This window comes from Aulostomus chinensis, chromosome 21 (assembly GCF_037954235.1).
Source record: "Aulostomus chinensis isolate RoL2024-O1b breed Wild chromosome 21, RoL_Achi_v1.0, whole genome shotgun sequence".
NCBI lineage: Eukaryota > Metazoa > Chordata > Actinopteri > Syngnathiformes > Aulostomidae > Aulostomus > Aulostomus chinensis.
In genome coordinates this window covers 11,819,324-11,841,813 of record NC_141340.1, presented here as the reverse complement: position 1 = coordinate 11,841,813, position 22,490 = coordinate 11,819,324, and the positions used below count along the sequence as shown (strand labels likewise).

The 22,490-nt window shown below is 42.9% G+C and overlaps 2 protein-coding genes across 4 annotated transcripts; one reads left to right on the top strand and one right to left on the bottom strand.

Annotated features, from left to right (window-relative positions):
- Nucleotides 1–426: 426 nt before the first annotated feature.
- LOC147241708 (receptor-type tyrosine-protein kinase FLT3-like) lies at nucleotides 427–9,807 on the bottom strand. Its single transcript, XM_086192161.1, has 25 exons — nucleotides 9,524–9,807; nucleotides 9,139–9,283; nucleotides 8,506–8,585; nucleotides 7,567–7,718; nucleotides 7,359–7,486; nucleotides 7,098–7,209; nucleotides 6,887–7,017; nucleotides 6,087–6,265; nucleotides 5,477–5,615; nucleotides 5,178–5,355; nucleotides 4,989–5,089; nucleotides 4,790–4,904; nucleotides 4,500–4,705; nucleotides 4,283–4,392; nucleotides 4,072–4,204; nucleotides 3,854–3,958; nucleotides 3,668–3,778; nucleotides 3,380–3,536; nucleotides 3,110–3,222; nucleotides 2,910–3,031; nucleotides 1,979–2,101; nucleotides 1,787–1,898; nucleotides 1,592–1,691; nucleotides 1,415–1,520; nucleotides 427–1,285 (listed from the first exon to the last, which is right to left on the bottom strand). Exons 2-25 carry the CDS (start codon nucleotides 9,167–9,169, stop codon nucleotides 1,070–1,072), a joined length of 3,060 nt encoding a protein of 1,019 aa, XP_086048287.1. The 5' UTR covers nucleotides 9,170–9,283; nucleotides 9,524–9,807; the 3' UTR covers nucleotides 427–1,069.
- pan3 (poly(A) specific ribonuclease subunit PAN3) lies at nucleotides 9,697–21,943 on the top strand. Of its 3 annotated transcripts, none has more exons than XR_015111055.1 (19): nucleotides 9,697–9,885; nucleotides 10,025–10,386; nucleotides 11,302–11,423; nucleotides 11,591–11,663; nucleotides 11,758–11,828; nucleotides 11,926–12,070; nucleotides 12,334–12,551; nucleotides 13,369–13,473; nucleotides 13,568–13,625; nucleotides 14,809–14,970; nucleotides 15,307–15,423; nucleotides 16,064–16,165; nucleotides 17,228–17,393; nucleotides 17,651–17,738; nucleotides 18,434–18,573; nucleotides 18,938–19,067; nucleotides 19,395–19,553; nucleotides 20,274–20,338; nucleotides 20,442–20,517. XR_015111055.1 is itself a non-coding variant. In XM_086192163.1 (19 exons), the coding sequence occupies exons 1-19, from the start codon at nucleotides 9,866–9,868 to the stop codon at nucleotides 20,811–20,813; spliced, it is 2,421 nt and encodes an 806-aa protein (XP_086048289.1). In that variant the 5' UTR covers nucleotides 9,701–9,865; the 3' UTR covers nucleotides 20,814–21,943. The 3 variants fall into 3 exon arrangements, 2 of the variants coding, with proteins under 2 accessions (XP_086048289.1, XP_086048288.1); XM_086192163.1 differs by lacking the exon at nucleotides 19,395–19,553 and adding an exon at nucleotides 20,673–21,943 and having other exon boundaries at nucleotides 9,701–9,885; nucleotides 10,028–10,386; nucleotides 20,442–20,580; XM_086192162.1 differs by lacking the exon at nucleotides 19,395–19,553 and adding an exon at nucleotides 20,673–21,943 and having other exon boundaries at nucleotides 9,701–9,885; nucleotides 20,442–20,580.
- Nucleotides 21,944–22,490: the final 547 nt, after the last annotated feature.

Here is a 22,490-nt window from a genome sequence, read left to right as displayed (position 1 = left end):
ACTCGGTGCGGGTCTTATTTACATTCGCCATTGTTTATTTCTATTCGTTGCCTAGCAACATAAATTAATAGAGGAATGTGTATTTATACTACTGCATTTCCTGCAAGTGGCTGAATTTGATTTGGAAAACTGACAAACGGTGACGTAAGTAAGAAGCTTGTCCACTTTACTGCCAATGTTTAGACGTAAATTTGCTTCTCCATTATGCAAATTGGCTCTCTGATTAATCAGACATGACTAACTGGATGTGACAAACAAAAGCTAAACGTTTCCTTATGTTACACTTCATATAGATGAGTTTATATTTATTTATTTATTTATATATATTTCCTCTTGTGCACCTAGTTTCCAATCAGCAACTGAGGAGGGCCACGTGGTGTATGAGGGTGGTCACAATATTCAGAGCCATTTGTATTTTTCATTCCGTAAATATTTATTGCAGGTTTAATACTTCAGTATAACGACACGCAATTAAAAATCCAGTACAAAACATAAATGATGAGTTGAAACTGCAAGTAATATTAAACAATTGTAAAATCAATGCTATTAAGTCTCACTGCTTAACAATAATATAAAGATACCAGAGGGTAACAAGCTTCCTTATATTTATATAATAACCCTATAGTCTGTAATGAAAAGTTTATGCTATGCTACAGTATAAGAGTATGTTGTATAAAAAGTTACAGCTTTGTGTCAAAAGAGAATATTTGTTTTGGATTTTTTTTTTTTAGCTTCACAACAAACATCGTAGGATGAAAAAAAATCTTCATTTGCATCAGATTTTTATCATGAGGAATATTCCAAAATTAAAATTGGTTGGCAGATTGTAGGACTTCAATAAAATACAAATTAATTTAATTATATTAATGTCATTATAGGGCCTGTGATGATATAATAAAAATAATACTACTTAAATTATAGTGCTTTTCTTGGTCCTCAAAGATGCTTTATAAAAGGTGCAGGGGCAGGGCGGGGAGGGGGGGTCAAGAAGGGTAATACTGAGAGGTTTATCGAGATTTATACCACCCTTAATTCACATAAATTGAGTGGATAAAATACAAGAATCGGGTTATTGGTGCGTAGCGATCACGTCAAGATGTTTCTTGACATCTTCCAACATCTCTGAGTCGGACGCGTCTGCTTGTCTCTCCTCAGTAGCCTGGGGGTGACAGTAATCATTGCCCGTCTCTATCTTGTTCTCCTGTTTCGTCAAAGCAGAAATGTCCAGGCTGACGGGGGCATTCTGGTAGTCGCCAGATGTCTGGTCGAGCGTGTTGTGATAGAGCTGAAAGAGGAAGGTGCCTTGGTTATTAAGCAAGGAGACAGAGTTAGACAATACCTGCAGCGGATGTGCAGTCTGAGACGTGGAAGTGAAAAAGCTATGACTAATAAGAGGATTTCTGCCTTACTGTACCTTCTCCTCTCGGTCTGTCAGCTGGTTGGACATAAAAGACACCAGTTTGGAGAAAGAAGGGCGGCTGCAGGGATCCAAGGCCCAACAGTTGCACATCATCTCATACCTATAAATAAAAAGATGATGAAGTATTCAAACATTCATAACTCTAATTTTGCACACAGACAAGACACCTACACAGACTCATCGGCGTAGTACGGACAGTCCATCTTTAAGCCTCTCTCTATCAGTGAGTAGAAGGTGTGATCTACCTTCATGCCTGGGTATGGAGTCACACCTGAAGCCAGAGACACAGCTTCTATCAACTTTTGGGCAGAGTTGTTAATTTATTTATTTTTTGTCTAGAATGTCCAGCTTATCTGAGAGGGCTACCTAATGAGAATATCTCCCAGAGCAGGATGCCGTACGCCCAGATGTCGCTCTTCATGGTGTACATCCCCTGAAAGATGCTCTCTGGTGCCATCCACTTCACCGGCAGACGCACCTGCAAGACAGTAAAACTGGAAGTGAAACCAGACAGGACTACGCTGCAAAAGGAGCATTAAGCAGCATCGTGCGACGTACGTTTCCCCTCACAACGTAGTTGGTGTCGTTGTCGATGTCCCGGGCCAGTCCAAAGTCCCCAATTTTCACCAGTCTGCCCTTCGTCACTAAGACGTTGCGAGCTGCCAGGTCTCGATGGATACACTGCAGGCAGATAGAGGTGGAACGTACATTTCCTCATGTACTGGCCTTGATTTATTCTCCTTCTCTTCTAATACATCTCAGAGGGAAACAATTCTTCATACAGATACATTTACCTGACAGTTTTATTTAGATTTATTTATTTGTTACTGGAAATAAAAAGCTTGAAATATAATTTCTCTTTTTTTTTTTAAAAAAAAAGGACAGCAAAAAAAAAAAAAAAACCCAAAATCAAAACCCCAAAGTTTACAGATAAATTGCGAGTCAACAACTTTGATAATCCTTTCAAACACTGAAACACGTTTAGTGGCGAGTCTCACGATTTTCCAATTTTTTTTCAGAAATGACAACACAACATTTGATGCACTGGGATACAAAAGTTCAAATATGAACACTACAAATTTTGATAACATAATATTTTCTTAGTAGGAGTTTTACCTGTAACAGAGGGTTTCTACTTAAGTGTGAATATTTCCCACAGTGTGAAGTTCAATCACCTCATCCATAAAAAGCTGACATTATAAAAACTTGGGGGTTTGATTGAACTGAGATGTCATTTCTGAACTGTGTTTTGGAGTTCTGACTGAATGTAACAGGAGTTTTGCATGAGTGTTATCTGAAAAACAGGCTAGATTGTAGGTATTTTTTGTAGCCAAGTATATTCAGTAGATAAAGTTTATCTCTGTATTTGAAATGGGCAAATCGTTTTATCTCAAGTATGATGTTTGCACCAGCAGAACATGGAAAAACAATGTGTGTTGGAGTGTGGACAATGTTGAGCGTTTAGTCCGTGTGGCTCTTTGCTCCTTACATTTTTAGAGGAGAGGAACTCCATGCCTTTGGCCACCTGGAAGGCAAAGCTCAAGAGGTCATCAAAGGTCAGCGCCTGCAGGTCTTCTGTGTTATCATCTGGGTTGTCATAGATCTCAGGGTCTGCAGAGAAGCTGGAATCCATTAGGATCAGAACAGACCTGTTTTTAATTTGAGTTCTAAAAACTCTGATTTTCTGACCTTCAGTGCTGCTCATGTCACTCAAGTTGAGAGTCAGGAGGCCAATATTCTCCTGCCCCCTGGTGGTAGCGGGGTACATGGGCATGTAGTTGTCCACTCCGGTCTCTAGTTTACTGAAAACACAACAAAACAATGTCATAATATGTCAAATTAAACCCTGCACACAGAATAATAATAGTAGTTCTTGCCTACATATTTGAGCTAAATCTCCTCCTCAAACAATCTCTAATCCTCTTCCTACTATGCTCATATTTGCTTTTATTTCCCCACCTGGAGGTTTTACTCGGCTGCAGGTTGTGGTAAAGGCTGCGGAAGCGGTCCTTACTGAAAGCATCAGCGACAGACTTGTGGTAGCGCTCGCTGTTGTTTCTAAGGTAGTTCAGCAGATCTCCATGACAGCAGTACTGGAAAATCAGGTATATCGGGCCTACAGAGGGAGAAGTATTATTCATCGGACATTTTTGTATGTTGCTTTTGAACCTTTAGGATAAAATCCAAATATGTTTTTTTTAAGATTGGTGATTTTCGATTGTGCACAAATGTGATCAGGAGCAGTACCTGAGTTAGTGCACGCCCCGAGTAGGTTAACGATGTTGGCATGGTGACCGATGTGAGTCAGCATCTTGAGCTCTGACATCAGAGCCTCTTTCTCCACACTCTGGTGTTTCTCTGTTGCGGTAAAATTCTCAATAAGCGGGTTTTACTGAAATTCTAATAATTTGCTTGCATATTTGAAACCCTGACCTTTAAGCATCTTGACGGCCACCTGCTGCGAGACTCCCGGTTTATTGATGCCATACGCTGTGGCCTGGACCACCATACCAAAAGCACCAGAGCCTAGTTCTTTACCTGGGGGTGACACAGGTACTCTCTCACACGGACCCTACAGGCTCTAAATGTAACTTGTAATCATAATTTTTAAAAAAACCCAATGTTCCACCTAAAGTGAATGTTATTAATACCTAATTCCAAGTTCTCTCTGGGAAACTCCCATTTCGGTTCATACTCAAAATCCTTGAAGTTCATGTAGATGTAATCATTCTCATTGGGTCCAACCATCTGGATCATCTGGAGCTGGGGTTGATACTGGGGCTTCTGATGGAAACGCAAAAGGTTGGTGTCTCGTCATTGTGTGTGTCTGTGTTCGCGGCATGCGCGTGTGCAGATGCGTACCTTCTTTTTGACGAAATACACGAGCACCACACTGACCGCAATCAAAGCCAGAACAAGCAGCAAGCTGCCCACTTTCAGCACCAACAAACTGCCGTGTGAATTTGCAACATCTTCAAAAAAAAAACAAAAAAACCCCAACAACAATAAAAAAAAAAGTGTGCATGACAATGACAGTCAAAAACAACAATTGTGGTATGTGGAATAAATCTTACACTACCTCTTGAGGCCTGGGGTAGAAATGTGTAGTACACCGGATGTTTAACTTTGCACCAGGAGTCAAGTGAATTAACAAGGCAAAACTTTAAATAGTGTCCACCCCACTGATCCCTGCTCAGTGAGCTTTGGATCGTCTTGCTACACAGAACATCGGAGTCTGTTTGGGAGACACCTGGGATCTCCTCCCACAGAGAATCCGTTTCACAGCTGCAACAAGACAGAAAGCGGGAGATTTGAAGAGCAACCCTGAGGCTGAGGGTGTGTAAGTCGGGGATTACAGCAGTACGCTACCTGTCATTGTTCGAAAGACAAGACTTCCAAGTATAATTTGCTGGCACAGCAGCCACAGTCTCAACAGTGATGTTCTTATCAAGCTGGTTAGCGTTGAATTTGAACTTTGGCTCATCTGCAACAAAGTTAGTTGTCAGTTCATTAAAAATATAGTCATTTAAAAAAAAAATGAATTGTGTTATGACTGATTCTCACTCACCTACAACACACACAGATATAGTCTTTGTTTTGTTTTGTCCTCCCGCTTTCAAGTGTAACTTATATTCTCCAGATATGAGTGGATCACATAGCCTCACAGTCCTGAGAAGACAGCAACACAGAGCTCAGCATCATATGACCCCGTGGAAATCTCTTTGCTTTTATCATAGCAATGGGACATTGATAATACCTGTGCTTTGTCACCCATGTGTCCCTGACGCATTTTGTCATATTTCCATCAGGAGCTGTCCAGGTGCAGTACTGGAGCACAGGGTGGTAAGAAACATTCGCCTGCAAACAGGACATGGATGCTTCCTGGACTAAGACAAGTTTGGTGTTCTCCAGCTGGACAGAGAGGAAATCTTCAGCTGTGGTGACACGAGAATTAAGTTAGAGCATGAACAAATTGTACAAACGGGCCAAAAAGTGAGAGAAAACAACCATCGCTCAAATGTAAAATATAAATGACATGAAATAGGCTCTACTAACCCTGGACGTTAACGTAAACAGATTTGGTTTTCTCCTCTTGATTCCAGCAGGTGTACACACCGTTGTGCTCCACACTGACAGATTCAATGAACAAGTAGGCCATCAAAGTACCGAATTGTGTTGCATTTTTAATGCAGATCTGGAAAAAAAGTGCATCATTAATCATTTTAAATATTTATTTGGTGAGTTGTGTTTAAGACAAAGGAGCATCAAAGAGAAATTGCAACTTTTTGGACGTTTGCCAGCCTCTTTGAGCTAGACAAGAATACGGCTGCCCTTTCCCCTTCTGTTCATGCATTAGGGAGCTGAGCCCTATAGAGTAGCTTGCTCCTAGTTAGCTTAGCACAGTGAATGGCAGTGGGGGAAGTTGTTAGCCTCCATATACTTTTCTCCCCAACAGTATTTCCTTCATTAATAAGTTGTATATAACATTCATTATGAAGTAAAAGACGTATAATCTAGTTGGTGTCGGTAGGTCTCAGCTCACACAGAGGACAGAAGGGTATCTATCGTCTCGTCAGGCTCTGCAGAGGAAGGACAATGTATTCCCCAAAAAGATGGTTGTTGTAAGTATAAAAACACAGTTAGTGTTGGGTTGGAGTTACTATACCTCCTCCGTGGTCTTAGAAGGGCATGCTAATGTGAGGTTATCCATTGCTTTGTTGTCCCTCTTCCAAACCGGTGAGGACTTTTCATTAAGTTGCATTCTGCAGCGAAGCAGTAAAGAATCGCCAGGGCTCGTGATTATGCTAGAACCCTCGTCACTCTTCGTTGTGTCATTTCCTAAATCTAAAAAAATAAAGAAATAAAAACCATACACGTGAACGATTTAATGACTTGAAGGGCTGTTCTTTAGATGTTTTGGTTGAATTCCATAAGTACTGGAGGTGGGTATTGGCAAGGACCTCACAATATGACAGATTTCATGATACGATAGAATCCCAATCCAGCAGAATCACGATATCCCGATATTTTACGATATTCTACAGGAGCATGAAAATCTCATGGCAGCGAGACAAGGTTTGCAAAATGCATTTTCTTTGTCCAATTTGTGTTTTGCCAATTTGCCTCCAAATGTCTGCTTTAAAGATTCCAGAGTGTTTTTAGTTTCTCTGCCACGTTGGCTTCTGACCGGCCACTTCCTTGACTGCCTCGCTTGCTACTACAGGAAATGCAGCGCTCAGAGTGGAGGTGCAGAAGTTGCATTTTATTAATTTTCTGTCAAAAACATGAATTACTATTTGAAAACAATCCATATTAAGAGCTGGAATATCGATGTTGTGTTCAGAAAAAGTATTGCAATATATTGCACCCCCCCCCACACACACACATTTACTTATAATCACTTTGCTTTATCAAAGATAGATATTTTGTTGGAAAGATGTATTGGAATTGTTAATATTTAATTACCATAATCATAGAGTTGGGAGCATTCTTGCCCTTCAAGGTTAGTTGCACAACACATCACTCCTTGACTGTGATATTCAAAACTCTTTACTGTGGTCCCTGCTACTCCAGCGCTGTTCCTCTCACCCAGAGGTCTGTCGAAACATTGGAGTAAAGTCAGAAGACTGGATTGTAATGATATGATGTGCATTTTAATACATAAATAACATCTTACGTGGTCCATTCAATTGTGGGCTTTGGGAAACCCTCAGACACACACTTAAAACGAGGAGAAGACTTTGGGACATTTACATTAACCAGTGTCAGCTGAGGTTTTGTGGGACGTTCTAGGACAAAACAAAAGAGGGGGCAGATAATGAATATCACTGTAGAACCATGCTAGGTTTGTGCAGCCATCACGCAGTCATATGCTTGCTTTCTGTGGTTAGTGTGCATGCTCTGGTAGTAGAGGTGATGGGACATGAGAGATACTTACGCATGACTACACGGAGAGTCACAGACAGTGAGAAGTGGCTGGTGCCATTGCGGGTCTCACAGCTCAGCGCGTATGCACCAGAATCAGTCATGGAAAGGGATTGCAGGATGGTGGAAAATCTCCCTTCTCTGGTTGAATTTGCAGACAAAAACTCTATTGATTATGTCTCCATAAAAAAGAGAGAACAGACCGACAAGTGTGCACTTACATTGATGGTACTGAGTGTGTTCCTCCCATCCAGTGACATACAGTGTGTCCATCGAAGCCTTCCAGAGAGATGACCAGTTTCTTACCTACAAACACCTCTAAGTCGACGGCACCAGTTCCATTCAGATATTCAGCGGGAAGAAAACACACCACCTGAAAAATAGGACAAACTGTTTTAGGATCCAGCTGTTTTCACTATGTCTCATCAAAAATAGGGAAGTTTACAAAGATGACCTTCCTACTGCGACATGTCAAAATGTTTTTTTATGCAATTTTTCTGACTTCCAGTTTGTTTGCAAAATTCCTCCATGATAAGAATCCCTTTTTCAACATTTCTTTGGTCTGCGAAAATGAACTATGTTGGAGTAGTGCTATTGCTCAGTGAGAGCGCAGATGTGACCCACTCATACCTTGTCTCAATTTTTAGGAGCGGTTGCATGTTAAAACTAAAGTGACATGACAGCAGCAGCAGAGATTTATCAAGAATATTGATCATAATATGTTCTGCATGATTGCTTGAATGTTAATAAGTGAACCCATATTGCACACAAAACAATTCAAATATATCATCTTTCAAAAAAAAAAAAACAAAAACGAAGGACATAGTTAAATTGTAATTAATGTAAAAAAGAAAATAGCGTAAGACACTTTTGGTGGCATGTAGAATGAAATAATTCACTGCCTTTTTATGGATATGCAGTATCAGTCATAGATTAATGAAATAAAAGAATGAATACATAAATAAATAATCTTTGTTTATTGCTGGCAAAATGTACAATAAATAATCAATACACATAATTTATCTTTTGTTATTTTGGTAATAGTGATGTAACATTTGCTCATTATAATGTATTTCAATTCAGATTCTTATATTCGCTTAAGCCTAAAAGCAAATACTGATGATATTACTTTGAATGCCTTCAAAAATATACAATAGTACCTGATGTATTGTTACCTCATTGCTGGGTACACAGATGTCGCTCTGTGCTGTCACACCAACAGCAAGCAACAGCAGAACAGCTTGAGAGGCAGAAAAGTTTCAACTTTAGTATTGAAAGTGTTCTTTAAAAAATTAGAAGAAAAAAATCTATCTAAAAGTGATGAGACATATCTAACACCATGATTCTCTAATATGGTTAAGTATATGATATTTTTCATAAATATATGGCTAGAAATAGGATTATAAAGCATAATAGTCAAGTTTCTCTTTCTGATATTGGTTATTGGCGTGCAAGCCCTAAGCCATCAGTTCCCATTCTATCTATCCACACACGCACACATAGATAGATACATAGATAGATAGATAACTATTGACACATTCGATCTTCAGATCAATCAACCATGGTGGGCTATGTTCCAGTTATACTACTAATATACAAATATAACCAAAAAAACACAAATTATATCCTGCCATCATTTTCAAGTCAACATAACAGAGGATAACGAAATCAAATATTTTTTGAACTTCAGTTTAAAACACTCAGAATTCTTTTATTCTATTATTTATTCTTTTTATTCTTTTATTTATTCTATTCTGCATTTGTAAAGGCTGTTCTAAAAGGGTCTGACTCACCCACAATCATATTTGAGTGCCTCCTCTGCATTGATGTCTGTCTGACAGCGTTACGTCCTCTTGACTAACTTTGATGAGGAGGATGTGGCCTTTACTCCGGGGAGTGACCACGCCTGGCTGCACAATCAATGAATACTTTCTTCTCCTATTCAGTGAATTCACATAAATTTGCACTAAACTATGTATTTCTCCACACGGGATTTGTTATCACAGCTTATGAGGGGCAGGAGTACAGTAATGTAATATTTCAAAGCTCTTTCAGAATTTGAAATATTAACACTGCAAGTTTATGTTGCTTCAAATATGATTTGTGCAACCCACTGTGACTACAGAAGTAGCCTGTGAATTTTTGCGAGTTACCTGCATGCCTTTACTGTTGTCCTACCTCGATTGACTTGCTATTCCATGCAAGTTGTCATGTGTCAGGTAGAATTTTGAAGATCAAATATATCTCCAGCAGACTGAGGAGTGAAGGGGAACTTTAACAACCCTGCTATCTGTAATTATCTTGCACTGACGGGCGCTGCAACTTGAATTTGAAGCAGGTAACGCTCTCCGAACGCATACCCACAATGCAAATCTTCGCTAGTAGCTCCATAGCAGAGCAGCCTGCTGCGATCAAAACAACAGGCTACTTTGCGAAGAAGGCAGCTGCAGGGATAGCGACAACAACAACAACAACAACAAGCGGGGTTTCGCTCATGCAATGACTTACTCTTAACCCAGAATGCATCCTATCCTTATAATGTGAGTACTCGAGCGTTGGAAGTTCTATGCGCCCTCAGAAGTCAAATTATTCAGTTGCTTGGAAGGGAAACAGTTTGCAGGCTAGCTAGCTAGCTGGCTAGCTATCTGCGTCTCTCTATGTTTGAGTGTCTTCCGGCAGCAGCGGCGGCGGCGGCAGCGGTGCCATGAACAGTGGACTACCAGCTTCAGCTGCTCCGCTCGGGGGTGCCGGGATACCCAATGTCAAGGTGAAGTTTTGCCGATACTACGCGAAAGACAAAACCTGCTTTTATGGAGACGAGTGTCAGTTCCTACACGAGGATCCGTCCATGGCAAGCTTGCCGCTGCACGGCGGCGGTAGCCCCGTCCCGTTGTCTATGGCCGGGGGTGGCGGGACGCCAGCGGGGTATTCCCTCGGCGGGTCCGCGGTTCCCTGCCCGGGCGGTGGGGGAACCGGTGTGGCCAAGAAGAGCGAGACCTTGGGGCCTGCAGGAACATCTCTGGATGGGTCACTGTTAACCAGTGAGTAACAACTACGGTGACACGCGGCCTCACATGGGGAGCCCCGACTTTGCATTTGGGCCTTGTTCGGCTTTGTTAAAATTTAGCCCGAGGATTCATTGAGGCCTCTTTACCCCAAAACAACGTGCGGTGTATTGACCTGCCATGCGAGATTCAAGTGCTTCTGCTCGATTCCACGTCACGCACGGTACTGTCTAGCTGTTGGGTGATTTTGTTTTTGAACCATGCAGTGTTTTGCACTAGTTGAGTACAACCTACAACACTAGCCATGCTGTTGCAGCCCACTCGGAGGCCTGCTGATCTGTGTGACAGCTGTGAGTGGGCAGAAATCCGCGACCCACAAGTATTGGCTTGTGTACCGTTAGCCAGTGCTAGCTAACAAGCTCTACGCTAACTACTTTAACAAAGTTATACTGCGTGTAGTTTAACTTTTGGATTGTGGCTATCAGTGGAAATGCACGTACCTTGCAGTAAAGCTGTATTAACGTTAATCGCGGCGTTATTGTTAAAATGTTATTTTGATTTTGTCTTAACTGAGCAAACAGCTAGCGTAGCTGCCGTGCACGGGGCATTGTTTTTGCTTTCTGTTGCCTCGTTTTTACAATGTAAACAAACATAAAGTTGCTGACATTCATCCACATTACAATCGCGACTTACTCCCACCATAAATACGAGTATCGCGGACAAGTGAGTGACGCTAAGAAGTAGTAAATAATGAAATGATGCTGAGGGATATCGCTGGAAAGCAGCTGTAGCATCGTCTCACTCAGCAGGTGGCCAACTATTTAAGTGGCATCTATTCTGGGTGGCTAAGCTAACCCAGTGAAGACATGCAAACTTTTCCCTCAGATTCCTCAATACTGTATATCACATCCTGGAGTTTGTAAGAGAAACTTTGATTTCTGTCATTCACAGTTCCGGGAATGGAAGGTGCCACCCTGAGTGATGCCAATCTTACTAACTCTTACTTCAGCAGCAGCTTTATTGGGGTCAATGGATTTGGAAGCCCAGCAGAGTCTAAATACTCAATGATGCAGGTACAACAGGGTGGATTAATTCTCATAAAAATTAAGTTGCGTACTATTGAGAATGGTGTTCTCGAGTGCTGTTGTGGGTGTGTGAGCAGTTCAGTTATAAAACATTGGTGTGCATATCAGAGAGGGTCTTGCTACACAGTTGTTCTTGATTCATCTTCTTTTTTTAGCGAATTACTACCAGCAACAGCTCTCCCAGTCTCCTCAACGATGGTGCCAAGAACTTCAGTCACAGCACTCACGGTAAGACTCCTACATGGCTACCAGCTGAAATAGTCGGCACTCATCCAGTGAATATTGAGCACGCCGCTGCTCAACCCTTTACGGTCTTTCACAGATCCGGTGAACTCCCCAACATCGTCACTGTTCAGTGATTTCGGTGCTCTCAGCATTTCTCAAAGGAGAAAGGTGAGCACGCAAGCGTACCATCCAAGACATTCACGTTGTTTTATGATGCTCGGATGAATTTCAATTCTCCATCTTCATTGTTTCTCTTTGTCACTAGGCTCCTAATCCGGCAGCGAGTGAGTTCATCCCTAAGGGAGCTCCACGAATGGCCACCATGGCTCAGTCCAATGTCCAGGCCTTTCCTTCGCCACTCTTCCCACATCCTGGCCTCAGCAGCTCCACAGCGGCGGCGCTGGCACCAGGTGGGTTTTTTCAGGGATCTACCAACTGAATAATTATTACAGCTGCTCTGTCCTACTTCTACAAGGCTTGGTTTTGCTTCTGTAGCTCATGAGTTTTATCACCCAGTAAGTTTGGGAATTACCTCTCATGTGCAGTGCTGCTTGTGCTGTTGCTGAAATCATAGCGTGACCTCGTTTGCTGCAGGGATCTTTTTGGAGCTTTTAACGTGTCGCAACTAGTGATTGCATGATGGCAACTGATGTGTTCATCCGTCCATTTGTAGGCATGTCTTTGTCTGCTGGATCTTCTCCCCTCCATTCCCCAAAAATTACACCCCACACCTCACCTGCTCCTCGTCGGCGCAGCCACACCCCCAACCCTGTCAACTACATGGTGCCCACCACCGCATCTGACCCAGGAACTCACATAATCCAGAAAGAGACTGTAGGGGGGACCACGTATTTCTACACGGACAACACCCCTGCACCGATGGCTGGAATGGTGCGTTTAGATATCAGACTTTTTGTGTGTGTGTGTGTGTGTGTGTGTACGTTGTAACGTTTAGTTGTGATTCTGAAGAATTAAGAACTCGCCTTGCCCAGCTGATCTGTTTTGCACATGTTTACATTCTTAAATCTTCGTCATTGTGGCTAATCTCATGCGCTGATGTGTTACCCCTCAAAGAGTTTCGTTTCATCAGATTCCTTTGTCTAGCCTCAAGCCTATAGTTATAAAGCATTACTAAAGCCTAATTTATGCTTCTGCGTCGTGGCGACGCCGTACCTACACCGTAGCCCCTACGTCGTCATTGTGCATTTATAGTTCTGCGTCGAGGGAACGCGTTGCTCTGTAATTCACCGCCAAGCCACTAGAGGGGTGTGGCTTTATCTTCGTATAGTTTTGGGGGACTCTTGTCGAATTCCTTAGTTTTCTTCCGGTCATAGCACATGGGTCAGAGACAGAGACAACAATGGAAGTTGTCAAGGTGGTCATACTTGCGAACCTCCTCGATAACTCTTTCTTCGGCTTGGTCCATTTTTATTTTTGCGTGTTGCTCTCACCACAGAAACTTTAAAAATAGCGGTGTTGTTGTGCTGAACCGGAAACGTCGTGTGAGCGGACCAATCACAGTCCGTTGACGTTCACGTCACAGTCAGGATTTTTTGGAGGTGCACGTCGGGCTACGGTGTAGGGGTCTGCGTTGACGGCGTAGGTACGGCGTCGCCACGACGCAGAAGCATAAATCAGGCTTTAGACGATGGTGCTAGTTTTCATTTCTCATTAAATAGGAAGCTTTTTTTTTCTGGTTTCATTGCAGGTGTTTCCTACCTACCATATTTACCCCCCCACTGCGCCCCATGTGGCTTACATGCAGCCGAAAGCCAATGCCCCGTCCTTCTTCATGGCGGATGAACTCCGACAGGTATTTTCCTTACTCTTTTGCCAAAATGTCCCCTCATGAGTTTCTGGTTATCTTGAGGAAATGTCTGATGTGATGCATCCTGTATCTCCTGTAGGAGTTGATAAACAGACATCTGATAACCATGGCCCAGATTGACCACTCAGAGAACCCAGGTAAGGGGTCCCCTCCCCACTTGAGGGTTGCTAATGATTTGATAAGTCACACACAGGTGCTTTGGAGTGAAGAGAGGAATTTTGCTGCTCGATTTTTCAAATATTGGTGTGTGTAGTCTGTCAGTGTCTCACTGGGTTTTACCCCTTTCCTTGTTCATTCACGTTTGGGTTTTCAAACATGGGTAAACCTGCTGATAAAACTTGATTTACCTCGTCCCAGTTGGAAGTAGATGTGGAATTTCCTTGCTGTTTTAATTGGGGTGCATCGTGTTTGACATCACAAATGAAATCAATGAAAACAGAATTTAAAATTCAAACCTGTTTCATCTGTTACAATCTCTGCTATTGTAGACAACAGGTCTTTGGTTTCAGCTTTTTTATTTTCTGCCCCAGTTCTTTTTTCTGCGCTTACTGAACAATGTTAGAGCATGCATGGGTTCATTTTTTTTGGCCAAGATGACAAAAAGTTACCAAAGTTACCTGCAGTGGCAACAAGCTGTCATTTCCTCATGCAAATTTTTAATAGCGGCGCTCCAGCTACTCATTGTTTGTGTTTCCAAGATTCTAAGTGCTCTAAGCAGGCTGCACATTAGCGATTGGAGCTCAGCCAATAACTACATGTCTACGGCAGGGTTATTTATTTATAGTGAAGGCTGATTAGCAAGCTGTCCAGGGTGTACCCGCCTCTCACAGGCATCACTCGCCTTTTTTTGATTCAGATCTCCCCAAAAACTGGTACCATTATCACATACATCAGCTTGTCAATGAAAATAAGACCAACAATGTACATATTCCCTGTAAATCCAAATCATATCAGTCAAAACTTTCATAATTCGATATATTTTTAAAACCGTGCAGCCAACGCTAACTCTTATTAAAGTTGTTCCCATTGTGGACAAATGGGTAGCCTGTCTTTTTGGCTGGTGGGAATGGCGCTTTAGTGAAAAGTGTCAAAATATATTTGCGTTTTTTGTTGTTCATATACAAAGTTCAACCATTTGCTCAAAATATGGAACTATATTGCTGGTCAAACGTGAAAAGAATTGCATAACATCCTCAAGTACCCTTTTTTCTGTTCAGAATTCACTGATCTTATGTTATCTAGAGCCTACCATATCTTGTTTTTGTGAGTGTTTTTTCATCATTTTATTTTTTTGTCTTTTACCACTGCTATCTTTGGCAGATGTACCATCTGAGGTGGATAGCTACCACAGTCTGTTTCCCCTTGAGCCCCTCCCTCCACCAAACCGCATGCAGAAAACCAGCAACTTCAGCTACATCACTTCCTGCTACAAGGCGGTCAACAGCAAAGATGACCTGCCTTACTGCCTGAGGAGGATACACGGTAAGAAACTTGCAGACGAGAAGAAGAAAAGTGACTCTGGTGTCACACAACGGAAAAATTTGTTTGGCAGAGAGAATTACCCGTAAAACACGCCTGACTCCTTTCAGAAATATTTTGCATCATTTATGCATGTTGCAGAATTTCCCTTGGGGATGAATCAAGTATTCTGATTCTGACGTCGAAAGGGAATCAAATCTTGACTTCCTTGGGACGATAAGCAAACACACACTGTGTGTGATGTTTCCTAATTTTCTTAGAATGAAGTTGAACTGCACTGATGGTATGAGATATTTTAACTTCTCATTTTCTATATTCATGATGCGTTTTCTTTAAAAGGTTTCCGCCTTGTTAACACCAAGTGCATGATGCTGGTGGACATGTGGAAGAAGATTCAGCACTCAAACTCGGTAACACTGAGGGAGGTCTTCACCACAAAGGCCTTTGGAGACCACTGTGAGTGTGTGCAATTTAATTTTGGCGTGCAGTTTCTTGTTTGTGTGCTGTAGATGTTGCAGATGCACCAGGATCTTCCTCTCTGTTCCACGACTAAACGTTGAAGTTTTTACGATCATCGCAGCCTCACGCCCCGCCCATGCTGAGGGAATTGTTTCAACACTAGTTCAGGCTTCAGAGCCATCTCAGGTGCACTTTTCTTATCAGCATGGTAGCTCGTGTAAGTTATTTGATCCGCAGGTCCCTCTGGCATTGCGATATACTGGAGCGCTCAGCTGAGACCCGACGGGTCCCTTTTTCCTGGTCTCGGCGATGATGTCAACTGACCTTCTGTGCTGTTCTGGGCCAGTTTTGTCCAGCTCATTCAGTTGCACAAAGTCATTAACACAGAAATCAGTTTGCACAAGCATCAGTCACGATCTCAGCTGACTGTTTTTGGTGAGACCAAGCTCTGGCTCTCTCCCAAACACACACTCCCCTTTCATGTATCCCTGAGGATTGACCAAAGTGTGCACGATAAGTCGGAACTGTTGTTTTTGTGCATCTTTTTTATTGTCACATGATTGCGACTAAAGGGACAGAAGTACGCCTAACTGGATATTAATGTTTTTTTGACTCTTCTCCCATCTTGCCGCCCTAGCGTTGGTGTTCTCCTACGACTTCCATGCGGGTGCTGAAACCATGTTCAGCAGACACTTCAACGACCCAGCAGCAGACTCGTACTTTACCAAGAGGAAGTGGGGTGAGTTGGTCTTCCCTCCCTTCCTCCATCACACCGAAGCAGATTCAGCGACACCTCTGACTCTGCTCCACCCTGCACCCCGCTTAATACCTGTCGATGTGTTAATGAGGTCATTCATTTATGTCTCGGAGACAGTGCCTGGTGTTGTTAACGCCGGGGTGCACAACAACCGCCGTTCAATAAGAAATGACCACAGATGACATCTGTGTTTTTGAGTGTATTTAAAGGACAGTGGTTTAAAAATCTGCTATGATCTCCTTATGAGTGAGTTTGTGAGAGAAAAGGGAGATTTTACACATTTTAAATGGTACCCAGCACCCATCACTAAGCTATCAGGCAACAATGACGGGAGAAAAAGAACATTTAAATTTTGTGGGGTTATGGACATGTTTTATTAAACATGGCAACTAGAATGTGCGGTATACGGCCTGCAACTGCAAGCCTTGAATTGAGGGAGAGGAGGATGCAGGAAATAAAATTCGAAGGGTAGAATGAGAAAATTAAGCAAAAATCAGATGCTAATATTATTGATGCTCTAGCTGGGTATTATTTTTTTTCAAGGGTCTGTACATGATCAATTTTGACAGTTGACATGTATGTTTTTGTAAGAGAGACATGAGGACCTGAAGGAAACTGTGGCTGAAACTGATCCTAGAGCAGGTGCTGTCGGGCGGAGCAGCAGGAATGCAGACAGGAAGTAGCCTGTGTGTTGGCTCGAGCAAACACGTGTGTTTATACATACTAATGTTTTTATAGGAACAAGAGTTTGTAGATGCATTTGAAAAGGCAACATGAAAAATATTATTTCAAAGGAAAGATGGATTTTGCTGTTCCTGGTGTCCTCCATGTTGGTGTTTTCATAGCTGATATCAGTGACATGTTTAAGTGATATTTCTCCAACAAGATTAAAAAATGTTAATGAAAGTTGGATGTTCTGAAAATATACATAATGTCTATCCCTTCAAGTTGTGTGTGTGTGTGTGTGTGTGTGTGTGTGTGTGTGTGTGCGTGCGTGTGCGTGCGTGTGTGTGTGTGTGTGTGTGCGTGCGCGCACGCGCGCAGGACAACATGAACCTCCCCCGCCACGGCAGCATGCAGGTCTGCTCCCAGAATCTCTGATCTGGGCCTACATTGTCCAGCTCAGCTCTGCCCTGCGCACCATTCACACGGCTGGACTAGCCTGCCGTGTTATGGACCCCAGCAAGATTCTCATTACTGGCAAGACCAGGTATACACACACACACACACACAGACAGCAACATACACTCACTCTGTTATTCTAATCAGATGTTTGTCGGTGGAAGGGGCAGCATGAATTTGAACCTCTGGCTCAAAGTATAGATACGGCTGCCAAGTGTAATACCTAATAGGTGGAAGAGGTTATTGCAGCTTCCTTTTTTTTTAACCCACAACTATGTAGTTTTACATGCTCAGAACAAACGTGGGCTCAAAACTAACAATGATAATGGTTTCTGATCTCTGCAGGTTACGGGTGAACTGTGTTGGGGTGTTTGACGTCTTAACGTTTGACAACAGTCAGACCAATCATCTTGCCCTTATGCCACAGTACCAGGTGCTTTCTATGTTGCAGCATCACACACGATGCAGTACCTCACAGGGTTGTCACACAAATCGTGTTTCCATTTGTTCAGTGAATATTTTTTTTGTACATTTTGGAATTTTTTTTGCATCAAAGGAAATGCCATTCAGGTGTGTTTCCATCAGGTGGATTTGAGTGAATAAATGACTGCAATGTATATTTCTGTCAGGAGATGGCGGTATAGGCACTGTCACGCATTCCTATAACAATCAGTAGTAGAAGAAGTGTAAGCTTGGCAAACTACTTGTGAAAAACAGAGTGAGGTGTTGAGGAATTACCTTCAGTTTGTGAACTGTTATTTTTCTTTTGGCCATGTTGCTGCTGCTGCCCAGAGATAAAGTTTGGGAAGACGGCAGCTGCAGAAACAGCTGCTCAGCCACATGAAGGAAAGATTCACAATGTCAGAGCTTCCCCCCTCCAAAAATAGGGGTTTGCATCGCCCTTTTTTTCTTCTTCTTCTTCCAAAAAACACTTCAAGGGAAGCATAAAAAAGAAGCAAGTTTTTTTTCCCAAAGTGATATTTCCAAAAGCACATCAAAACACGATGGAAGCACGACCACAGTGTCTGTCGTTCAAGAGTGTGACATCTTTACCCGCTTCTCAAAGTCTGATGAAGGATATTATCTTTCTTCAGTCGAACTATTTGCTTCATGTGTTTTGTCATGCAGCAAGCAGACCTAGTGTCACTGGGCAAGGTGGTGCTGGCGCTAGCCTGCAACTCCCTGGCTGGCATCCAAAGGGAGAACCTGCAGAAGGCCATGGAGCTGGTGTCCATCAACTACTCTTCAGACCTCAAAAACCTCATACTGTAAGAAAGTAGGACAGCTCACACGAAACAGCATGTTGTCTGTTATCGGCCGTTGCGTATTTTAATGAACACTTGCGCTTGTCACGACAACCTCATCAGACATTGAAGTTTTTATGTTAGTAGCTTCTAATGTACTGTGAAACCCACAAACCTCAACCTGATTTTAGAAGCAGGCTGCTGATGTAGGGAGCTCATGTTTTTTTAGTTCAGGCTCATTAAAAATACTGAAACGTGCATTAAAGAGCTACTTTTTTTACGTGTGCCTGCATCAAATGTGCACAACTGCGCGCACCGGTATGAACTCAACTGACTGTGTGTGTGTGTGTGTGTGTGTGTGTGTGTGTGTGTGTGTGTGTGATTGCAGATATCTGCTGACTGAACAGTCCCGCCTGCGCAGTGTCAATGACATCATGCCAATGATTGGAGCCCGGTTTTACACACAACTGGACGCATCGCAGATGAGAAATGATGTTATTGAGGAGGACCTGGCCAAGGTACAGGCATTAGGAAGACTTAAAGTTAGTCGATTTCCCTCTCAGGAATATGCGTGAGTGGGCTGTGTGATTTTAAATTGATATTATCGTGAATTTGGCAGAAATAGACCAACTGTTTGGGGAACTGTGTGCACACAGGATGTTGATGGTAAATTGGTACTCTCTGTGAGTGTGAAACGACACACACTGACTGCTACCTTTATGTCTCCTCCTTCATGCTCCAAGTTCCCCTTTCTTCTACTCTGCACCCTCTCAAAAAAACACAGAAGTTCATTTAAATGTTATCGCCTCAAGTGTTTGTTTTTTTTTCTGTCTCTGTCTTACTAGACATGTATCATTTTTATCTCTGCGGTTTAAATGGGAGGAGGCGGGGATGATCTCTTGTGTCCAGAGCACCCAATATCACCTCTGTCTGTTTGTGGCGAAATGTTATTTAATGAAAACCTTTTCCATCCCTGAGGAGAAACTCAATAACCTGAGCAACAGGTAAAAATGAAAGTATTAAAATGTCACTGGTGCTTCCAAGTAGAATTTTGAGGAACTCAGTATGATTTTCCTTGTAGATTAAAAGCAAAAATAAGATCTCTAGCAGTTCTGCTCAAGTGTGTTTTGAGATTTGTACTGCTAAGTTTTTGCAAGTGTTAAGTGGAAGTTTGCACCCACTGGTGTGAGAAAGTCAAGTCAAGGAGGAAGTGTACCAGTTTTGGGCTGAACTGCCTCATCTCTGGGCTCTCCATGCACGCTGCACCCAGTTTCCGGAGTCCTGAAACTCCGCAGCGATGGCTGCAAGGAGCAGAACGGACCATTCAGAGCTGGTTTAGCAAAAATCAAACAGACAGATTCCTCGCTTTATTAAAGGGAAAATTTAAAAAAAAATAAATAAAAAATAACACGCTGTCATTTTGGTATCAATGGTGGACCGTTTTGTTCTCTTCTCAGAATTGTAGTTGGTGTGTGTATACGCTGTGGCCTCGGGTCACCCCTGACTGGATAGCAATGACTTTTACTCGTTGAGCTCTCACCTCTGATTGGGTAGCATGACTGTCTGGGGGCAGACGCACCGCGCTGTATAAACGCGTATCTAATGACTCACAGCCTTTGCGAGTAGCTACTTGTGTTGTCTCAAGTCGTGATTTAGAGTTTAAATCGTTTAACCGTTCCGCTCTGTACTTGATTTGGTTTCAATAAATACTGTTTTCTCTGCAGGAAGTGCAAAATGGCCGTCTATTCCGCCTGTTGGCCAAACTGGGCACCATCAACGAGCGGCCAGAGTAAGTCGCACCTCCATAAATGTTGATTTTTTTTCCTTTTTTTTTTGGTTTGCGTGATTTGTGGTTCTGTTTCTATGCTATAACGTTGCGTTGTGTGACTCAGGTTTCAGAAGGACCCCACGTGGTCGGAAACGGGCGACCGTTACCTGCTGAAACTTTTCCGGGATCATCTCTTTCATCAGGTGACAGAAGCTGGGACGCCCTGGATCGACCTCAGCCACATCGTTTCCTGCCTCAACAAAGTTAGTACTGCACGATGGTTATGTACTAAAAAAAAAAAAAAAAGTCCCCGCTAGTTGTATTGACGATGTTGGTTCCCCGTATCTGTGTTCAGCTGGACGCGGGTGTTCCGGAAAAGATCAGTCTGGTGTCGCGGGATGAGAAAAGTGTCCTGGTTGTGACCTACTCTGACCTGAAGCGCTGCTTCGACAGTACCTTCCAAGAGCTGCAGGCTGCTGCCTCTGGCTCTCTGTAGCGCCCTCTTCAGGGCCGGGGATTGGAACACCCGGGCGTGGAGCACACTATTGCACTACAGCAGATGACCAGGCTCATGGAAATGACATCAGCGTGGCGAAGGCGGCGGGGCTTCATGAACCTCAGTCACATACACTGTCCACCAGGAAGGCTTTTTTCGAAAGTGTATTTTTTTTAGTTTTCCTAAAGCCCGCAGCTGAAAATTGAAAAAGGAAAAAAAGGACAAATATGGAAGCTGTGATGAACGAGTATGATGACATTTTTTTAGATTTGGGGAACAAAACAAAAAGCAAACCATGAGGTTTTGGACTATTTTCCTGCTTTTATTGTTTATTTCTACAGTCGGGGAGGGGGGTATTTTTCTGAGGAGGATGCACTAAGATTTTAATTTTTTTGTTAATTTTTTTTTTATTTTTATGAATATGTGTGAATGGCCGACAGGGTGTACAGAGAGAATCACACATACATGGACATTTCTGACCAGAACAGACTCAGAATCCAGACTGAAGAAGAAATCCAGCTGTCAGTCGACTGCGTCTGTCTGAGGCTGGAGACCGCACCCCTTCATTCTGCCGCACTAGGAGACAGGACACACCACTCAAGGCTTTTATTGGGGTTGGACAGCATCTGTTTCAGGAAATGGGCCGGTCCACCTTTGCCTTGGTAGTTGGTCCCCCCTCAGAAAGGACAAACCACTGGGGTGGGTGGTAAGGGGTTCTTAAAACTGGAATTGGATTTGGGTTCATGAGGCTGAGGAACATCAGGCTCATTTGCGATGCGGGTGGGCTAGCACCAACTGGGGGGTTTCATGTGGTTTCTGTCTGCACTGAGGAAGGGGTGTCCTCTCCTTAGGCCCAGTGTTCGTTACATATGCAGCAACCACCTTTGTTCAATGGACACTATTGTGACATGAACTGCTCAAAGATGGCTCCTTTTGGTTCGGCTGTCCAGCACTTGGTTGTCGCCCCGTGGTGGGGCTCTTGTTGAGGTTAAGCCACAGCTGCCTCTTTGTGGAATATCCTAATTTGTCCCCCACCCGTCCCTAAATGTCCCGTTTTCTGTTTCACTCTTCTCTCCTTCTAATCTCAAACCTTGCTTCCCCTCGGGGGGGGGGGGGGGTTGTCTGGCTCCTCTACATTTGAGAAATAGTAAAGCTTTTTTGTGAGTTTTCTAGCTGGTTTTCCACTTTGCTCAATTGTACTGCAGGAATGCATGATGGGAAATGGGGAGCACAATTCATTTTTTTGCCTCAATTGACCTTTTTATTATGTGGACCAATTCCAGCAGGGATGAGGGGGTTTTGGGACCCGAGGGTGGGGTTGGTAAGGGATAGAGGGTGAAGGAGAATAGGGCGCCAACTGATTTTTGTTTTATTTTTTTACTTTTTAAAGTCATAAAATAGAAAACCGTGCTGGAGACAAAAAAACAAAAGAGAAGCAGTGGCACTTGCTGTTGCACTCAACGTGGATGGCTTGGATTTCTCTCAGGATGACGAAAAGCTGGAGGGGCCCAATGATTGAATGTGTTTGGCTGTCATTGGTGGCCCCCTGTCCAGTCAGATAGATGAGCTACAGTGGAGTGGGCGGGACGTCTTCAGATGGAGGTTTTAGGAAGTTAAACAACCATGCTGCGAGGGATTTCATGTTGCCTTTAAACACAGGTGAAAATCTGAATATCA